The sequence below is a fragment of the Ranitomeya imitator genome, chromosome 6 (assembly GCF_032444005.1).
Source record: "Ranitomeya imitator isolate aRanImi1 chromosome 6, aRanImi1.pri, whole genome shotgun sequence".
Taxonomy (NCBI): Eukaryota; Metazoa; Chordata; class Amphibia; order Anura; family Dendrobatidae; genus Ranitomeya; species Ranitomeya imitator.
In genome coordinates this window covers 254169654-254190040 of record NC_091287.1, presented here as the reverse complement: position 1 = coordinate 254190040, position 20387 = coordinate 254169654, and the positions used below count along the sequence as shown (strand labels likewise).

The following is a 20387-nucleotide window of genomic DNA, read 5'->3' as shown; positions in this document are numbered from 1 at the left end:
AAACATCGGGTTACTAAGCGCGGCCCTGCGCTTAGTTACCCGATGTTTACCCTGGTTACTGGGGACCTCGGGATCGTTGGTCGCTGGAGAGCTGTCTGTGTGACAGCTCTCCAGCGACCAAACAGCGACGCTGCAGCGATCCGGATCGTTGTCGGTATCGCTGCAGCGTCGCTAAGTGTGACGGTACCTTAAGGCCAGTCTCACACGTCCAGATAATTCCAGTACCGGAAAAATCGGTACCGGAATTATCCGTGTGCTCACATCAGTGTGGCACACGTGCAGCATCCGTGTGCCGACTGGGTACCACACGCACCGTGCAGGAGACAGCGCTACAGTTAAGCGCTGTCCCCTGCATCTGGTGCAGAAGCCGCCATTCATTTCTTCTCTCCAGCAGCGTTTGCTGGAGAGAAGATGTGAAAAATCTTTTTTTTTTTCTTTAAAAAAAAGATCCCTATCCCCAACCCCCTCCCACCCCCTGTGCGCCCCCCCGCTGTTAATAAAATACTTACCCGGCTCCCTCTCTGCTTCCTCTCCTGGCCGCAGCTTCTCCTGTATGAGCGGTCACGTGGTGCCGCCCATTACAGTGATGAATATGCGGCTCCACCCCTATGGGATCATTTTTTTTTTTTTTTTTTTTTAACACAAAAAAAAAAAAAAAAAAAAGATTTTTCATATCTTCTCTCGAGCGAACGCTGCTGGAAAGAAGATATGAATGGTGGCTTCAGCACCACGCTGGGGGGACAACGCTTACTGTAGCGCTGTCTCCTGCACGGCACACGGACTGCACATGGACAACATCCGTGTGCAGTACGTGTTTTACATGGACCCATTGACTTTAATGGGTCTGTGTAATACGTGCGCTCCCACGAACACTGATATGTCTCGTCTCCGTGTTTTCCAAACGGACACACGGTCCGTGAAAACACGCTGACATGTGCAGAGACACATTGATTTTAATGTGTCTACGTGAGTCAGTGTCTCCGGTACGTGAGGAAACTGTCACCTCACGTACCGGAGCCACTGACGTGTGAAACCGGCCTCATAGAAACATATGCACCACTTCTGCACTTATCACCCACTCCTGGTTTTGGCTTACAAATACTGATGTAAAATACTGACCAAATTCTGCGAGTGTGACGGCAGCCTAAGACTGTAATAAAGTATACCACATAAGAATAACGGAGTCGAACTTTACAACCGATGCAGCGACCATTCCTTTTCTCAGCTCACCAATCACATCTGTCACAATAAAAAGTGGTAATGTTTCTGTAAAACAATATAATGAAGCCAATGTTACACATCCATATTTCGCTTTCCAACTATGGCCGACCCGTGCATCAAACTGCGAAACATAATGGGTGAAAGTAGCCGTACCGAGCTATTGCTGTTTCTGTTACTTACTATTGGCCAATCTATCACCAACTTTAAGGTTTGGGTGGATTTTTGGGTTTCTTAAATTGTAACGCATTAAAGGACTCTGTCGGCCCCAAAACAAATTATAAGCTCCCCACATAGCTACATATTACACTGCCCCTATAAAAATCGCACTTTTTACTTAGTAATCTGCTTCTTACTAGTGAAAATTCTCTTAGCATATTGGATTTAATTAGGTGACAGTTCTCGCCTCAAAGGGACTAGTGGTGACAATTAAGGCAGCGAGGTGTGCAAAGGCGATGGCACTTAATAGCTTGGCCACGCCAGGGGTGCACCGAATAAAGATGATTTTCAGCACAACTAAGGGACCGATTACGAGACGAAATGTATGATAATTATATGCCTTAGGGTACCGTCACACTATACGATTTACCTACGATCACGACCAGCGATATGACCTGGCCGTGATCGTAGGTAAATCATAGTGTGGTCGCTGGGGAGCTGTCACACAGACAGCTCTCCAGCGACCAACGATGCCGAGGTACCCGGGTAACCAGGGTAAACATCGGGTTACTAAGCGCAGGACCGCGCTTAGTAACCCGATGTTTACCCTGGTTCCCAGCGTAAAAAAAAAACCAAACAGCACATACTTACATTCTGGTGTCCGTCAGGTCCCTTGCCGTCTGCTTCCCGCACTCACTGACTGCCGGCCGTAAAGTGAAAGTGAAAGCACAGCACAGCGGTGACGTCACCGCTGTGCTGTGCTTTTCACTTTCACGGCCGGCAGTCACTGAGTGCGGGAAGCAGACGGCAAGGGACGTGACGGACACCAGAATGTAAGTATGTGCTGTTTGTTTTTTTTTAGTTTTACGCTTGTAACCAGGGTAAACATCGGGTTACTAAGCGCGGCCCTGCGCTTAGTAACCCGATGTTTACCCTGGTTACAAGCGAACGCATCGCTAGATCGCATCGCTAGATCGGTGTCACACACACCGATCTAGCGATGCCAGCGGGAGATCCAGCGACGAAAGAAAGTTCTAAACGATCTGCTACGACGTATGATTCTCAGCAGGATCCCTGATCGCTGCTGCGTGTCAGACACAGCGATATCGTAACGATATCGCTGGAACGTCACGAATCGTACCGTCGTAGCGATCGAAATGGCAGTGTGTGACGGTACCCTTAGTGCCCTACATGTCAGAAAGATAACATCAGGACTAATTTTGCAAATGCAGGAGTTTAAGGGCTCGTTCAGACAAGCATGTAATACAAGCGCTGTGATTAAAGACCAGACAACACACTGACCAATATTATTCAATTAGGCCACTCAGATGAGTTTTTGCAGCATTTTCTTCAGAGCATTGAATGAGAATCGCCTGTTCAAGTATGAGTGTTAAAACGAAAATCACATCCCATACAGATCTGTGTAGAATCCGATTTTTATGAATACATTGCCATTATTAAGCCAGGAAACTGAACTGGATCATATATATTATAAAATGGATTTGCATTCATGTGGTCACGTGCTGACTAGACTGTATCCTGCCTTGATCAATTGCAAGTGTATGGACCATGGCAGGATACATGCTAGTTGGAATGTGACCGGAAGTATACAGATCGCATAGTTGTGGTCTCCTGATCACTCCCGGTCTGCATCGGAGAATCCTCACTGCGCGCGTGATGCGTGGATTCACAAGTCTGCAGTCGCATAGAGTGACTGCAGAATTGTAGTTTTTAGACCGGACAACCCCTTTAATACCCGTGTATCTTTGAAGACCATTTTAGGTATCCTTGAGATAACGTCCACATAATGAATGCCCCTGCTCTACCCTAGATAACATGTGATACAGACTATTTCCCCCACCGCGTCTATTGTAGTAATGCTGTAGTCTGATAAATGACCTGAAACGATGACCTGCTTTCTTGCAGGCGCTGCGGCGGGCTCATGCTGCCGTGCCAGATGTGCCAGTAGTTGTTGATGTTCCGGAGTATGTCACAGAAGTCGTATCTGAGACCGCAGCAGAACCAGACGATGCAGAGAAAGAAGGAACCAAACCTGATGGCGGTGCGGAGACTGATTCTGTTAAAAAAGACAGTGTGTGCGGGTGAGTTATTAGAAGGCACAGGTTGTGACCCCGGGTGTTAATAGAACAAGATGCAGGGAGGTGCTGTCGCCATCTGCATCTGTGTATTATGCATACATTACCATCACTTACTGGCAGGAACAATTCAGAGAACTACTGAAAAAATGTAATATTTAAACTTAAAGGATTATCAAAGAATAATCTGTGTAAAGTAATCCAGCCATGGCTTCAGATCCTCATTGGCCTGACATGGGCAGAGCTGATTGGAGGAGACCTCAGCACGGCCAAACAAATTAGTTTATTTTAACCAGTTAGAATGTATTAATAGTTATCAATAAATGTAATCCTTTTCTGTCTCCACCATCACCACCAATTTGTGTGCTTCCACATATTTATCACTGCAAAAGATAGGAGAAGCGTTGTAACTTATTTGTCCATAAATCAGTGAAAAACACTGATGGCAAAAGCAGACCCTCAGACCGTACACTTGATGAGGCACTATCACACTGGAACCATTTTTTCCATGTACATGTTTAAACACGGGTGTGTGAATGAGACCGAAGACTGCTGGAAGAATATCTGGTATCTGCTGAGCATGTGCGACCTGACAGAACAGAACTACAGAACGTATCCATGGTCCACCAGATAGAGGAAAGCTTTGACTAGATTAATAAACAACGTTCATTATAGAAATACTTTACCACCATGTAGCCACAATACAATGGCCCAATGGTTGTCTTTTAAATTGCAATTGGAAATATTTTGTTAAATAATTGCCACATTGTTTAAGCTCAAACACCGGTTTTATTTTCCTGTTTACAGGCCCCCTCCATCCAAAAAGATAAAGTTAGTTGGATTCAAGGAAGATCCCTTTGTTTTTCTATCAGCGGATGATCCAGTCTTCCCTCCTATACAGTAAGTCATTGTTTTTGTGTTTTACAGCAGTCTTGTCATATAAAAGAGGAAGATGAATGTGGGACTACTGCACCTCACCCCCTCTGTACCACTAGATGTGCCCCCCGTGTGCCGCTAGATGTGCCCCCCGTGTGCCGCTAGATGTGCCGCTAGATGTGCCCTCCCATGTCGCTAGATGTGCCCCCCCCCCCCCGTGTCACTAGATGTACCCCCTGAGTTCCGCTAGATGTACCCTTACCTCCGTGTGCTGCCAGATGTACCCCCTTCATGTGGGCCGCTGCATGTACCCCCTTCCTGTGGGCCGCTAGATGTACCCCCTTCCTGTGGGCCGCTAGATGTACCCCCTTCCTGTGGGCCGCCAGATGTACCCCCTTCCTGTGGGCCGCCAGATGTACCCCCTTCCTGTGGGCCGCCAGATGTACCCCCTTCCTGTGGGCCGCCAGATGTACCCCCTTCCTGTGGGCCGCCAGATGTACCCCCTTCCTGTGGGCCGCCAGATGTACCCCCTTCCTGTGGGCCGCCAGATGTACCCCCTTCCTGTGGGCCGCCAGATGCACCCCCCCTCCTGTGGGCCGTTAGATGCACCATCCTGTGTGCCGCCAGATGTACCCCCTTCCTGTGGGCTGCCAGATGCACCCACCCTCCTGTGGGCCGTTAGATGTACCATCCTGTGGGCCGCCAGATGTACCCCCTTCCTGTGGGTCGCCAGATGTACCCCCTTCCTGTGGGTCGCCAGATGTACCCCCTTCCTGTGGGTCGCCAGATGTACCCCCTTCCTGTGGGTCGCCAGATGTACCCCCTTCCTGTGGGCCGCCAGATGTACCCCCTTCCTGTGGGCCGCCAGATGTACCCCCTTCCTGTGGGCCGCCAGATGTACCCCCTTCCTGTGGGCCGCCAGATGTACCCCCTTCCTGTGGGCCGCCAGATGGACCCCCTTCCTGTGGGCCGCCAGATGGACCCCCTTCCTGTGGGCCGCCAGATGGACCCCCTTCCTGTGGGCCGCCAGATGGACCCCCTTCCTGTGGGCCGCCAGATGGACCCCCTTCCTGTGGGCCGCCAGATGGACCCCCTTCCTGTGGGCCGCCAGATGGACCCCCTTCCTGTGGGCCGCCAGATGGACCCCCTTCCTGTGGGCCGCCAGATGGACCCCCTTCCTGTGGGCCGCCAGATGGACCCCCTTCCTGTGGGCCGCCAGATGGACCCCCTTCCTGTGGGCCGCCAGATGGACCCCCTTCCTGTGGGCCGCCAGATGGACCCCCTTCCTGTGGGCCGCCAGATGGACCCCCTTCCTGTGGGCCGCCAGATGGACCCCCTTCCTGTGGGCCGCCAGATGGACCCCCTTCCTGTGGGCCGCCAGATGGACCCCCCCCCTCCTGTGGGCCGCCAGATGGACCCCCTTCCTGTGGGCCGCCAGATGGACCCCCCCCCTCCTGTGGGCCGCCAGATGGACCCCCCCCAGCCCATTCAGGGCGAGTTCTTTCCTAGTGCAATTGCAATATGCAAAGCTTTCTGGACCATATCCTCCAAAAAAATCTTTTAAGCAAATGGTTCCAGTTCACATTGTGCATAATTCTCTGTATGGCTCTTCCTGTGCAGTATATTGATCTACCACAGCACTGTATACCTGTGTAGGAGTATGACAGATTGGGGAGCGAATGTTTGTTATGTGGGTGTTCTGTCATCACATTGCATAATTTGTTTTATTTCCATAGGGCAGTAAAACTTCCATGTCATTTTATACAGGTTTATGCATTTTTATTTTTTTTATTTTTTTTGTTGGCACCTAATTAAATTTCTATTGGCAGGAAATTCTATGCCCTTGATCCATCTTTTCCACAGCAGAATCTCTTGAGTCGTACCCAAAAAGGGAAGAAGAAACAGCTGTACATGGTCTCCAAGGAGCTAAGAAACGTGCTGCTTCATAATAGTGAGAAGATGAAGGTATTTTTTTCATATTTCTCCCTCAGAGGAGACTTGCTTTAGTTTAATGTTTTAGAAAGGGTGAAATTGGGATGGGATATAAATATCTTATAAATAAATCAAATATGGGACTTTCAAGAGAATCAGGGATAATGATAATCAAAGTAGAGGGCCAATAATTGTACAAACCCTACCCTGTCCCTGCCTGACAGCGGAGTTTGGCACCCTATTAAAGACGGACAGTGGGGCCCCCGCTCCTCGACGTCTGTCCCAAACCGAACCCTATCAATATAGTGTGGCAAGGATGTCTGTAGAACTCAAGTACTAGAGTGCTCTGATGTAGCCTATTACAATGTATCCAATGATACGGCATCACAGTTGTGCCAAGAATATAGATCTAAACGTTCAGAGTGCAATATCGCATCACAGTTCTGCCAAACCATATATGTACCTATTCATGACACCATACAGTTTTTGTACCTAAATGGAGCCTACCCCCAGAAGCTCCTTCTAATGAATACTCACCCAAATAAATGGTTCATAATAACAATGCAAACACATATTCAAATCATCTTCATGTCCCCCATTATAACATTAGTTCCCATTAACATATATATGGAACTCAACGCGTTTCACCTCTCAACATGATGTTCATCAGGAGTATATATGTAAAAAAAAAATGACTACGCTTGGTTGTCGTCATATATTCATAGCGATAAAATCATCGTCACAGGGTGAGTCCCCTCTCGATAAGGTGCCTCAGGTGTCCCATATTTGATTTTTTTTTTTTATAAGATATTTCTATCCCATCCCAATTGGGGAACGTAAGGGATAGAAGGGACAGTCGACGTGGAGCGGGGGCACCACTGCGCAGGATATAGGGTGCCAACCTCATCTGTCAGGTAGGGTTGTTTGAGATCTAGAGGTAGGGCAAGGCAATATCCTTTGCCTTTTCTATCTTGCTATATGTGTTTTTGTGTCTTGGTGACTGTACTCTTTAGTGCACTGGTATTTTGTATTAATAAAGTATACATTTTTTTATATAATATTTGGGGTTTTCTGTGAGTCAGTAAATTAGAGGTTGTAACAGTGTGCTGACCTGGCCACATCAAGGGTGCACTGACTCGTCCTCATTTTCATGTGAGATAAGTCAAGTTATCTGCAACTATAAAGCCGGGTGCGCACGATCCAGAAGTAGCAGTGCCTTGGATGCAGGGAATTTTCGCTGCATCCAAAGTGCTGCGGTCTATTGAACGCAGGTGAATCTGCCTGTGTCCACTGAACCTTGCGGCTTCACCGCCTACAATGCCTTCTATTGGTGAAATTTCTCTTGCGGAGGCTCGCGTCTCCACAAGAGAAATTGACATGCTGCTGTCTGGAAAGACACGCTGCATGTCAGTCTCCGCTGGTGAGGCGCGTGCGCATAGTGGACATGAGGTTTCTTGAAATCCTATCCACTATGCTGTAACAGTTGGACTCTACATAAGTATGCAGTGTAGCAACTCCGTATCATTGGCACATACCCTACTACTAAACTGTATATTGGTATGGTTTTTAGGGACCCCTAATCAAATGTTTAAGAAGCTGAATTAGCATTTTGCAGGTGACACTCCTATTAAGTGTGTTTATTACGGCTGCATATTTGCTATGGAAATTCCACTGCAAATATGTGTCATGTGGTGACATCCTGACACTTGGGCGAATAAGTCACATTATTCATCAAGATTGTGAGCTTCTGCATTTCCTTTTGGGGATATCTTTTAAGTGTTTGGTCATGAGCCAGACCCTTAAAATTTTATTGGAAATCGTTATTGTGCATTTCTTTTCCTATACGGATGTGAACAAAGGCTCTGTAGCTGTCAGTTTACAAAACCCATTTTGATATGTCTTTTTAATAAAATGTTCCCATGTTCTAGGAGGGGTCCTGTGTTTTGGATTCTCATTTCCTGGCCTGAGTAGGGATAAAGAACATCTCATGCTCTAGATGACCTGTCCTGAACGCTGTGTAATGTCTAAATTTTCCCTGTGGCGTGGACATTAAAGAATAGACAAAGTGGCACAGAGCTTTCCTGGCACATCACAATACGCTCAGAAGGCAAATTTTAGTGCAGTGCATCTGGTCTGCAATTTCCTTCAAGTAATTTGTATCCCATACCATGACACTATACAATGTAGAGCTAAGTCGGTAAAGGCATAATATCTTAAGCGAAATAGGTGAAAATGGGGATCTAGTCGGAAATAACAATATGAGTTCACCATCTTAAATACACTTTTGCATTCATTTCCAGGTAATTAATACTGGTATAAAAGTGCTGTGTCGTAATAATGATGGCGAGGAGTTTGGCTGTGCTTACAGACTAGCACAAGAGGTAAATGGAAATACCAACTAATTGAAATCTGACACGTCTCCTATTAAAATGTATATATGTATTGCTATAGAATAACCTGTCTAGATTTTGCATCACCGGCGGTATACGTTCTGAAATGTGTACTCTTGTGAGTGGTGAGCAGGACTATTTATGTACACGTCTTTCATCTTCCATTTTCAGGGAATATATACAATTTATCCATTCATTAACTCAAGAGTTGTAATGGTTTCTGTAGATGATATCAAGATTCTTCTCACGCAAGAAAATCCTTTCTTGCGTAAATTCGGCAGTGAAACTCAAGAGCAGACTAAGGATTTGGGTGAGTATTTGTAGCAATACTCGTGTATTCTTATTTATTTGAGGGTTTCCGTACATATCATACTCATAGATATTACATTGACAGACTGGTACAGACAGTGAGAGCACTCTGTGCTCCCTCAGTCTTACAATCTACGGGGATTGGGGAACGAGGCAGTAGGTCTGGGGGTGAAAGGTCTTCGATGGTAATGAGGTGGCAGCGGGTCTTTTCTGGTCATGTCTGGGAGACAATCGGATGTGTTGAATACTGAATTTCAGAGGATGGGGATGTTTGGGAAAATCTTGGGAGGCAATTGGGTGAGGAACATACAGGAGAGAAGGATGGCTTGTGGGAATTGGAGATTACGTGTCGGGAGATAAGTTTCATTTGGGTTTGCTGAGGAATTGGAAGCCAATGAAGATATTTGCAGAGAAGTAGTGAGGGGAGAGGTGAATTAATCGGGCAGCAGAGTTAAGAATAGACTGGAGAAGGTGCGAGAGTTTTAGATGACGGGTCACAGAGCAGTATATTGCAATAGTTGAGACGGGAGATGATGAGGGCATGTACGAACATTTTAGTTGATTCAGTGTTAAGCAAAGGATGGATTATGAAAATATTTTTTGAGTTGTATGCGGCAGGAGGAGGTAAAGTCTTAGATATGGAGTTTGAAGGACACGGCAGAGTCAAAGGTAACACCCAGGCCACGGACTTGTGAGACGGGGGGAAAACCTTATGTCATCTACTGTTGCAGGATGGTTGACTAGGATGGAAAGATGATGACCCCAGTTTTAGTCATTCCATTCTGACAGGGCTCTAGGGCCCCCAGTGTGGATAGGTGGGATGTCCTTTAATATATATTTATAGCAGAAAGAGAGGTAATTGGAGCACTTGCATTTTTTTCCCCCACAACACTTTTCCATGTATTGGTCTTTGCCAGTGGCATCTGGTGCTATATACGCTTGGCACTTAGTTGATTGGGCAGATAAGTGAGGCTTTGCATGGTTACCTCTGCAGCATGGTGATCTTCAGTGTGAGGCACTACTGACATTACTATGTTCTCACTGGTTTTCCTCCCACATGGAAATGAATGTATTATAAAAGGTAATGCTTTTGTACTGTTGGTGGACTCTTAGTTCAGTCTGTCTTTGCTGTTGTGTAACACAATTGTGTTCGAGCTTAACAACTCTGCAGCAGAAGGCTGTGGGATTAATCAGGCCAAATCTGTTTGATTTTCGACTACATGCCACATGCAGCATTTCTTCTCAAGTGTTGTCAGCGTGCCAATCTCTATTTGGTAACCACAATGCTCACTAATTGTGGTCTAACTTATCTTTTCATGTTCTGTATCCTTCCCACAATATTTGTTTAGAGCGCTTTAATCCTCCAGCACTGAATAGTTTGCGTTGGCTAGAACAGAATAGAGCTGGACTATAAATATGTATCTTGATAATGAACTTTTTCTTTTTTCTTTTTTTTCAATTTTGTAGCAATGGGAAGTATCATCCTAAAATATGAGCCAGATCCAGAGTAAGTAAAGCCCATTGTATTGAATGTTGTAATGTTTTATATGCTTTTTTAAATTATTTTTCTTGCCCATTTTACAGCTGTTAGTTTGGGTCACAAGGCCATAATAGAGACAAAAAAATACTGTTATATGGTTATGTATAGCTGTGAAAGACAAATACCTGAAAACAGCCCAAACCAAGCATTTCCTGTATTCAAACAAACGCAAAACTAAAACTGAAAAAATACCGTGCATGAAAAATTCCACTAAAAATCCCAACAAATTTTGTTACGCCATTTATAATCTGGCCACAGATGTCGTTTTTTTTTTTTTTTTTTTTTTTTTTAAACACAAAAATTGAAAAACACCGCATTTATCTTAGTTGGTGTCCAGTGCTAAACTACAAGTCTGCAGTCACTTAAACTTGTACATCCTCACAGCACTGCAGTGAGCGGGAATGTTACCGCAAATGAGATTTGCATATTCATGGCGACATTTCGAGTAGACTGTATGCGTCCTCACCCAATACATTTGCATTGGGCAAGGCCGTAGACAGTCTAGTTGGCACGTGACAACATTTTTGCAATCATATACTTACGGTCACGTCCGCTCCCCTTCCAGTGCCAGCACCAGAGAATTCTCTCAGCGCAATGTGAGGACTCGCAAGTCTGCAGTCACATAGTGACCAGACAGTCCCTTTTATTATGTTTTGCTAATTGTATTGGTAATATGATAGTAGTAATAATAGGTAAATTATCTTTCATGACTTTAGTTTTGTCCATTCAATACATTTTGATTGCATCTTTTTTTTTATTGTTAAATAAATCTACGGTTTTCCACTTAATTTAGGAAACCAGAGACTCTTCAGTGCCCCATCGTTCTGTGCGGGTGGCGAGGTAAAAAATCGATTCGTTCCTTTGTGCCAAAAAATGAGAGAATGCATTATTTGAGAATGATGGGAGTGGAAGTTTTCAAGAACCAGGAAACTACAGAAAAGGCACCAGCAGAACCAGAATGCCATCAGGAAACTGAAGATATGGATATTGGATGCTTGAAGGAAGAGGAACAACTGGCAGGAGATGGGGATCAAGGACCTGACTATTGATGGTAGTGATCTGAAGAAAGATGGTGCCTCAGGATGTACAGATACGTCTACTGCCAACGGCACAAATAGTGAAAATCATTAAAAACATGAACAGCCAGTCCAACGGACCAAGTCACCATTTCATAGTTGTGACTGTTACTTTTATGTAAGAAGTCTATTTTTTTTCTGTAAGTATTGTTTAAATTTTAACTTGAGGCTAAACCCTGCTTATATCAATTTTATGTTTGTTCTTAAGGATCCATTTCTTTAAAAATAAAATTCTTAAGTCCTAATCGTTTGCCATAAACATTAATTGCTGAGTTGTTTAAGGTATGCTTAGAATAAGGTAGGAAATCTGGTTAACTACACTCACAGGTTCTTTGTTTTACAATCTAATACGATTTCTGTAGGTTTTGATGAATGGGACATGAAAAATGTACCAAGTATACAGTTAGCATATTGCAGTTCTATCCTAGATAGAAGCCCTGGATGAATGAGAGTGGCCATAAAATAAGCACTCCCATTACCTTTTTTTTCCCTATAAACCTGTGTATTTAACATGGCGAATGCCATGTTCTCTAGCGTCCTTCTCCATTCCTGTCCTCTTCTGAGTCAGGATAATTCTGACTCTCTAGATCTCACTGTGTTCTACGTGGTTTTTACAGTGCTAAGCCTATGGAGCGTCAGAACGATGATCCATACGCTTAGTGTAAGGCCATGTTCACACTTTCAGCATTTGGTCAGTATTTTACATCAGTATTTGTAAGCCAAAACAAGGCCTTAGAGACTTCTCTCTAGATGACATTGGGGCTTAGACAAGAGTGTCTGAATTGCCATCACATAACTTTCAGAAGAGCGCATACCGGAGTAGGTAATGATCGGTGAGTATATTATCACACGGACACTACACTACGCTAACATTTGCACAGGTTTTGGAGAAAAGGTTAATGAGAGTGCTTCTTAAGAGCTCATTCAGACGTCCGTGCAAATTTGTCAGAGATCGAACTGCAATGAACTGACTGCAACTGACCGGACCCGAGCGTGACAGCCTCGTAGAAATACATCAAGCGGTCTCGCTCTAGTCGGAAGACTTGCAGCTAGTCTTACTCGCATTAGCGGTTTGTGCTCAGACCAATTTTGTATAGACGTCTGAAAGCATTTGAAAGCCGTTTCCCGATAGCTGAAAGTTCCTCCCTTTTCATTGAATGACATAACTTTCTGATCTCTGGCTAGTGATCGTGACAACAGGGCTGTGGATCCTGAGAATGGGTCTCCTCAGAGCCATCTATTCATTATTGGACTACCAGATAACAGAGCTTTGCTATATCCAAAGGTCCCAAAGACTAAGAATGGGGCAGGGGTTGTGCATACGTCCATTCTTGGTGTTTCCAGGGTCCAGGACCTCATTCATCCGATTGTGGGTCCCATTGGTCAGACCACTAGCAATCTGTAAGCTATGAAGACCTACATATCTACACCCATTACGCTAATGAAATTCATCCCCTTGAAGTCCTCCCTGGAGAGCCAGGTCTACAGTCACCATCTTTGCAGTCTCCACTTCTGATTATCAAGTTTTAGGGGCCAATTTTTATTTACAAAATTAAAAATAGATGGGGGCTTCCTCTCTTCTCTCTGTTAATCTATGGCCTTGCAGCCAATATCTGCACACACGTGGCCATGATCTTCCACTTGTTTTCTATATTGCATCATCATGTTGATATCACAAAGATCCTTTTTGCCAATACCTGCATGGCAGCAGAAAGCTGGAGGCCATGTTGTGTCGGCACACATAAGGTGATGGTTAGAGTTCATGTGTTGTGGGCCTGTATACTGGTGGAGATGGAATCTTTTGGGGCATGCCATAAAAAGAAATATGTTTTGCGGTAAGCTTCTTTCTTTTACCTTCTTTAATGCTGAATCCTTGGCACTGTACCAAGCATCCTTGCCGCCCAACCCACAAACCTCATTAAAGGTTATTCCCATATTCATAGAGGGATATTGTTGGATAGTAAAACAAGCACTTGCACTTCACTGCTTATTAAATTTTTTTTAGTCTTTCTGGAATTAACCCCTTTTACCCCTTGTTTAAAGCTCATTGCCTAGATGATTGACTGCTGCTGTCTAGCTGGTAAGGACTGTGCTTGTTCGGCCATGGCTGCTAGACAAGGCAATGCGTTATAAAGAAAAGACTTAATTGCTCACGAATGGCTAGAAATTTTAATAAAATTGCCAAAGTCATTCTTCCAATAAACAATACCCATCTATGAACGTGGGAATAGGCCTTTACCTTACATATAACACCTATAATATATCCTTATGTGGATTACCAAACTACAAATAAACACCTATAAACAAAGGCACCACACATTGGTACTATAAAAGATCACTTTATTAATAGAAAAAAGACCACAGCCTGATCTATATTAAAAAAGCCATAACAGGCATACTGGTAAGACATAACAAACACAGAACGGGTAGACACAACCTGGTAGATAACAACAAATCATTATATATATGCACTAAGTGTGACAATAAAGACTCTCATTACATAACATACATGCTATATATAGCAATAGGGCAATTATGGAGTCACTTTATTAACTCCAGGACAGTGCTATAGTCACTGTCCACCAAGTACAGGTGTACTTATCTAATGGTGCTGGAGTAAACAAAGTGAGTCCACATATATTACATCTGACTCATTGGAACAAATCAACATGCGTTGTAACGTGAGATTAGTTAGGCCAAAGACACCTAATATGCACAATATCAGAAAAATACCAGAACATATGCCCTGCTACAAGGTATATACATAGAACATGTGTTACCCGTGTACAGGAGAGAGAGGAACCAGGAGTCTACCACACCCGACGCGCGTTTCGCAGTGAAATGCTTCGTCCAGGGGTGGTTAGACGTTGGGGAGGTACCTTTTTATACACACCAATTGGTCTCATAAATGTATGCAGCTGCAGAAAACCGTAATCCTTGCGCCAGGATAAACCGGAAGTAACCGTTGTCATGGCAGCGGTAAACGCAAGAAGGATGCATCCATAAAATCATGTAACAAATGCTACAAAATAACGTACAGACAGCGACGCTTGTGTGGTGAAGTGCCCACCGAAATATAGTAAATAAAAAACGCTGTGCCTAGTTGTGCCGTGATAATACTTCCGGTTAACCGGCCGCAGATAGAGATGACGTAAAGTGACTTCAAAGCCGGGGAACGGCGCCATCTGGTGGTGAATAAAGGGCACATCCAGCAAAAATAACGCTGGTATACAACAGCATTAGATTAGAATCTGGATCTAACAATGGCGCCATCTAGAGGTAATAGACCGGCACAGCCAGTACGACCAAAACTGATACAAAGTGCCGAAAACCAACAATTGGCACCGCCCAGAAAGAGAAAAATTTGATAAAAACATAAAAAATCGTGAAGCACAATTAAGTAAAGGGATAGGGTCTATCCCATATAACTATAAGGGTAGAAAAAATAAGTTCGTGCAAGAGGAGGGATACAAACAGCGGAAAATACCGCATAAATATAGCAGCCACATAATTATACGAAAATTTAACACACAAGCATATTAAAATATACATATCCGAGTATGAATGGATAAAAAGCATGTAATACGCACCAACATGTATGACAAAGTGAAAGAGTGCACATGATAATGTATGGCATGGACTAGATATATATGAAACAATCCATGCGGGTGAACACATTACTTTTAATTGTGAAGCATATGAACGTGAACACTGTAAATTTGATTATTACATAAATGGTGCAAGACCAAAGGACAATAAGTTCGAAGACGTGAATCAAACGGTGGTAGGAGGTGACACTGGGAACCCAGAACCTACGTAATGAAAGACACAAAAAGGATTAAAACCAACGACTAAAAACAGCTCAGAAACGATTAAAATCAATGGATAAATTTATTTTAATAAAAACTAAATTTTATTATATATATGGGAAGTACAAATGGTTTTTTCAATAAGAAGCAGACATATAGATGGAATAGAGGCAAATCATGGTACTAGTCACACATTATAGGAAAGGCTGGAAACTGTTATATTCGTTTAATCCAGATGGTGAAATAGTGTTCAGTTTAAAAATCCATCTTGTCTCCTTTTGTGCTAATAATCGTTTCCAGTTCCCGCCTCGTGGTCCTATAAACACCCTGTCAATGCCTTTGAAGATTAGACCGGTGGGATCACAATTGTGAATCTCCCGAAAATGGCGTGGAATGGGCTTCAATGTCGAGGTGTCCCTGACCCCCTTGGCGCTTTCAATGTCCAAAATATGCTCTCTGACACGTCTCCGAAACTCGCGAGTTGTCATGCCAACATAAATAAGCCCACATGGGCACGTGGCGTGATAGATAACAGCTCTGGTGGTACAATTTATGCTATGAGTAATAATAAACGTTTTACTTGAGTCCGAGTTCACAAAATCCTTAGCCCTTGCCACATTTTTACAGGCCACGCACTTATTACAAGGACAACAGCCCCACGCTGGGCCTTTAGAGCCAAAAATAAACTTGGACGTGTCTCCTCTGTGGTAACTATGTACCAAATGGTCCTTTAAATTCCGTGCTCTTCTATACGTTACTGAGGGAGTATCACCAATAAACTGTGACAAGGTGTTATCAAGTGAGAGGATGGACCAATGCTTTTGTAATATTTTAAAAACCTCATCACTTCGGGAGTTGAAATCAAAAATACACCGTACCTTGGAGTCATGTGTCTTGTCTTCCTTTGGTTTGTTCTGTAATAACTCACTCCGGTTGCTCAGCCGTGCCCGTGAATAGGCTTGACAAATAGACTTCCGACAGTACCCACGTTCTTCAAATCTCATACACAAATCCTTGGCCTGTTGTTCAAAAAGCGAATCGTTAGAACAAATCCTTTTTGCCCTCAGGAATTGACCAGTTGGAATATTCCTGACTAAATGTCTAGGGTGTTGGGACGTGGCATGAAGCAAGGTATTAGCCGCCGTCTTCTTGCGGAAAAGATCCGTTTGGATGTCCCCAAGTTCATCAACTTGAATGAGGACATCTAACATTGTTACCAACATTGTCTGATACACAAATCCTTGAGATCTTGGAAGATCTGGCAGGAGAGTCAGGAGGTCAACATAAAGGTAATTTTCCCAACCATTTACTACCGAAGTCTACCAAGTTTCCGCAAATTACAATGTATCCGGAAATTGATCTCTTTGTCCGACTGGTAATGAGGGATATACAAAATGTCCCAGAAACAATTTATAGGGATAACCTCACTTCATGTGAGAGAGTGGCCCTTAAAGAACTACAGAAGCTGACATCGGTGACAATTAAACCCTCAGATAAGGGTGGCAATGTGGTGTTATGGCCCATTGAGCTATATGAGAAGGAGATGTTAAAACAACTGAATAACACCAAATGTTATAAACGTCTGACTTTCAATCCCCTCTCGAAATTTAGATCAGAACTGAAAGAGCTCCTCATGCAAGCCGTTGAACGGGATGTCATCACCACCAAGCAGATGGAAGGACTTATGATTGAAGACCCTACAGTGGCGGTAATTTATTTATTACCTAAAATTCACAAGGATCCGATTACCCCCCCAGGTAGACCAATAGTGTCGGGAATTAATAACATATGTGATCCCTTGTGTAAATTGGTTGACTTTCATCTTAAGCCCCTTGTAGAGACCCTCCCGTCCTATCTCAAGGATACAACTGATGCTCTCAGGAAATTGGAGGGCATTCACCTTGAGGAAAACATGTACTTGGTGACGTGTGACGTGGAGTCATTGTATACTTCCATCAGGCACCAAGACGGGATACGTGCCACAAAATTCTTCCTTGAGTCCGGTGGTTACAATCAAGATTTGTGTGACTTCCTTGTCAGTGCTCTGTCTTTCATTTTAACACACAATTTCTTTTACTTTAAGGAGTCCCTCTACCTACAGCTCCAGGGGACTGCAATGGGGGCGTCTTGTGCGCCCTCGTATGCAAATCTGTTCCTGGGGCTGTGGGAGAGGGACACCTTTCAGTCCAATCCTCATACTCTCTGCTCAGGTGTTGTAGCATGGTGGCGGTTTATAGATGATGTGCTGTTGATATGGCAGGGCTCAGAAGAGAACTTACGTTTACTCTTCGACCATCTAAATAGGAACGAATTGAATATCAAGTTAACTTATAAAAGCAGTAGACAACAGATTGAATTCTTAGATGTCCTCATTCAAGTTGATGAACTTGGGGACATCCAAACGGATCTTTTCCGCAAGAAGACGGCGGCTAATACCTTGCTTCATGCCACGTCCCAACACCCTAGACATTTAGTCAGGAATATTCCAACTGGTCAATTCCTGAGGGCAAAAAGGATTTGTTCTAACGATTCGCTTTTTGAACAACAGGCCAAGGATTTGTGTATGAGATTTGAAGAACGTGGGTACTGTCGGAAGTCTATTTGTCAAGCCTATTCACGGGCACGGCTGAGCAACCGGAGTGAGTTATTACAGAACAAACCAAAGGAAGACAAGACACATGACTCCAAGGTACGGTGTATTTTTGATTTCAACTCCCGAAGTGATGAGGTTTTTAAAATATTACAAAAGCATTGGTCCATCCTCTCACTTGATAACACCTTGTCACAGTTTATTGGTGATACTCCCTCAGTAACGTATAGAAGAGCACGGAATTTAAAGGACCATTTGGTACATAGTTACCACAGAGGAGACACGTCCAAGTTTATTTTTGGCTCTAAAGGCCCAGCGTGGGGCTGTTGTCCTTGTAATAAGTGCGTGGCCTGTAAAAATGTGGCAAGGGCTAAGGATTTTGTGAACTCGGACTCAAGTAAAACGTTTATTATTACTCATAGCATAAATTGTACCACCAGAGCTGTTATCTATCACGCCACGTGCCCATGTGGGCTTATTTATGTTGGCATGACAACTCGCGAGTTTCGGAGACGTGTCAGAGAGCATATTTTGGACATTGAAAGCGCCAAGGGGGTCAGGGACACCTCGACATTGAAGCCCATTCCACGCCATTTTCGGGAGATTCACAATTGTGATCCCACCGGTCTAATCTTCAAAGGCATTGACAGGGTGTTTATAGGACCACGAGGCGGGAACTGGAAACGATTATTAGCACAAAAGGAGACAAGATGGATTTTTAAACTGAACACTATTTCACCATCTGGATTAAACGAATATAACAGTTTCCAGCCTTTCCTATAATGTGTGACTAGTACCATGATTTGCCTCTATTCCATCTATATGTCTGCTTCTTATTGAAAAAACCATTTGTACTTCCCATATATATAATAAAATTTAGTTTTTATTAAAATAAATTTATCCATTGATTTTAATCGTTTCTGAGCTGTTTTTAGTCGTTGGTTTTAATCCTTTTTGTGTCTTTCATTACGTAGGTTCTGGGTTCCCAGTGTCACCTCCTACCACCGTTTGATTCACGTCTTCGAACTTATTGTCCTTTGGTCTTGCACCATTTATGTAATAATCAAATTTACAGTGTTCACGTTCATATGCTTCACAATTAAAAGTAATGTGTTCACCCGCATGGATTGTTTCATATATATCTAGTCCATGCCATACATTATCATGTGCACTCTTTCACTTTGTCATACATGTTGGTGCGTATTACATGCTTTTTATCCATTCATACTCGGATATGTATATTTTAATATGCTTGTGTGTTAAATTTTCGTATAATTATGTGGCTGCTATATTTATGCGGTATTTTCCGCTGTTTGTATCCCTCCTCTTGCACGAACTTATTTTTTCTACCCTTATAGTTATATGGGATAGACCCTATCCCTTTACTTAATTGTGCTTCACGATTTTTTATGTTTTTATCAAATTTTTCTCTTTCTGGGCGGTGCCAATTGTTGGTTTTCGGCACTTTGTATCAGTTTTGGTCGTACTGGCTGTGCCGGTCTATTACCTCTAGATGGCGCCATTGTTAGATCCAGATTCTAATCTAATGCTGTTGTATACCAGCGTTATTTTTGCTGGATGTGCCCTTTATTCACCACCAGATGGCGCCGTTCCCCGGCTTTGAAGTCACTTTACGTCATCTCTATCTGCGGCCGGTTAACCGGAAGTATTATCACGGCACAACTAGGCACAGCGTTTTTTATTTACTATATTTCGGTGGGCACTTCACCACACAAGCGTCGCTGTCTGTACGTTATTTTGTAGCATTTGTTACATGATTTTATGGATGCATCCTTCTTGCGTTTACCGCTGCCATGACAACGGTTACTTCCGGTTTATCCTGGCGCAAGGATTACGGTTTTCTGCAGCTGCATACATTTATGAGACCAATTGGTGTGTATAAAAAGGTACCTCCCCAACGTCTAACCACCCCTGGACGAAGCATTTCACTGCGAAACGCGCGTCGGGTGTGGTAGACTCCTGGTTCCTCTCTCTCCTGTACACGGGTAACACATGTTCTATGTATATACCTTGTAGCAGGGCATATGTTCTGGTATTTTTCTGATATTGTGCATATTAGGTGTCTTTGGCCTAGCTAATCTCACGTTACAACGCATGTTGATTTGTTCCAATGAGTCAGATGTAATATATGTGGACTCACTTTGTTTACTCCAGCACCATTAGATAAGTACACCTGTACTTGGTGGACAGTGACTATAGCACTGTCCTGGAGTTAATAAAGTGACTCCATAATTGCCCTATTGCTATATATAGCATGTATGTTATGTAATGAGAGTCTTTATTGTCACACTTAGTGCATATATATAATGATTTGTTGTTATCTACCAGGTTGTGTCTACCCGTTCTGTGTTTGTTATGTCTTACCAGTATG

General features: G+C 43.6%; 1 protein-coding gene across 1 annotated transcript in view; it reads left to right on the top strand.

Moving 5' to 3' along the window:
* Window positions 1–11841, top strand: part of NSUN2 (NOP2/Sun RNA methyltransferase 2) — a 39502-nt gene extending 27661 nt beyond the window's left edge. Inside the window, exons 13-19 of the mRNA XM_069730582.1 lie at window positions 3304–3479; window positions 4281–4373; window positions 6179–6314; window positions 8582–8662; window positions 8843–8981; window positions 10448–10487; window positions 11314–11841. Of these exons, the coding sequence (XP_069586683.1) occupies window positions 3304–3479; window positions 4281–4373; window positions 6179–6314; window positions 8582–8662; window positions 8843–8981; window positions 10448–10487; window positions 11314–11569 (921 nt within the window). The 3' untranslated portion in view covers window positions 11570–11841. The remainder of the gene's footprint in view (window positions 1–3303; window positions 3480–4280; window positions 4374–6178; window positions 6315–8581; window positions 8663–8842; window positions 8982–10447; window positions 10488–11313) is intronic.
* The last annotated feature ends 8546 nt before the right edge of the window (window positions 11842–20387 follow it).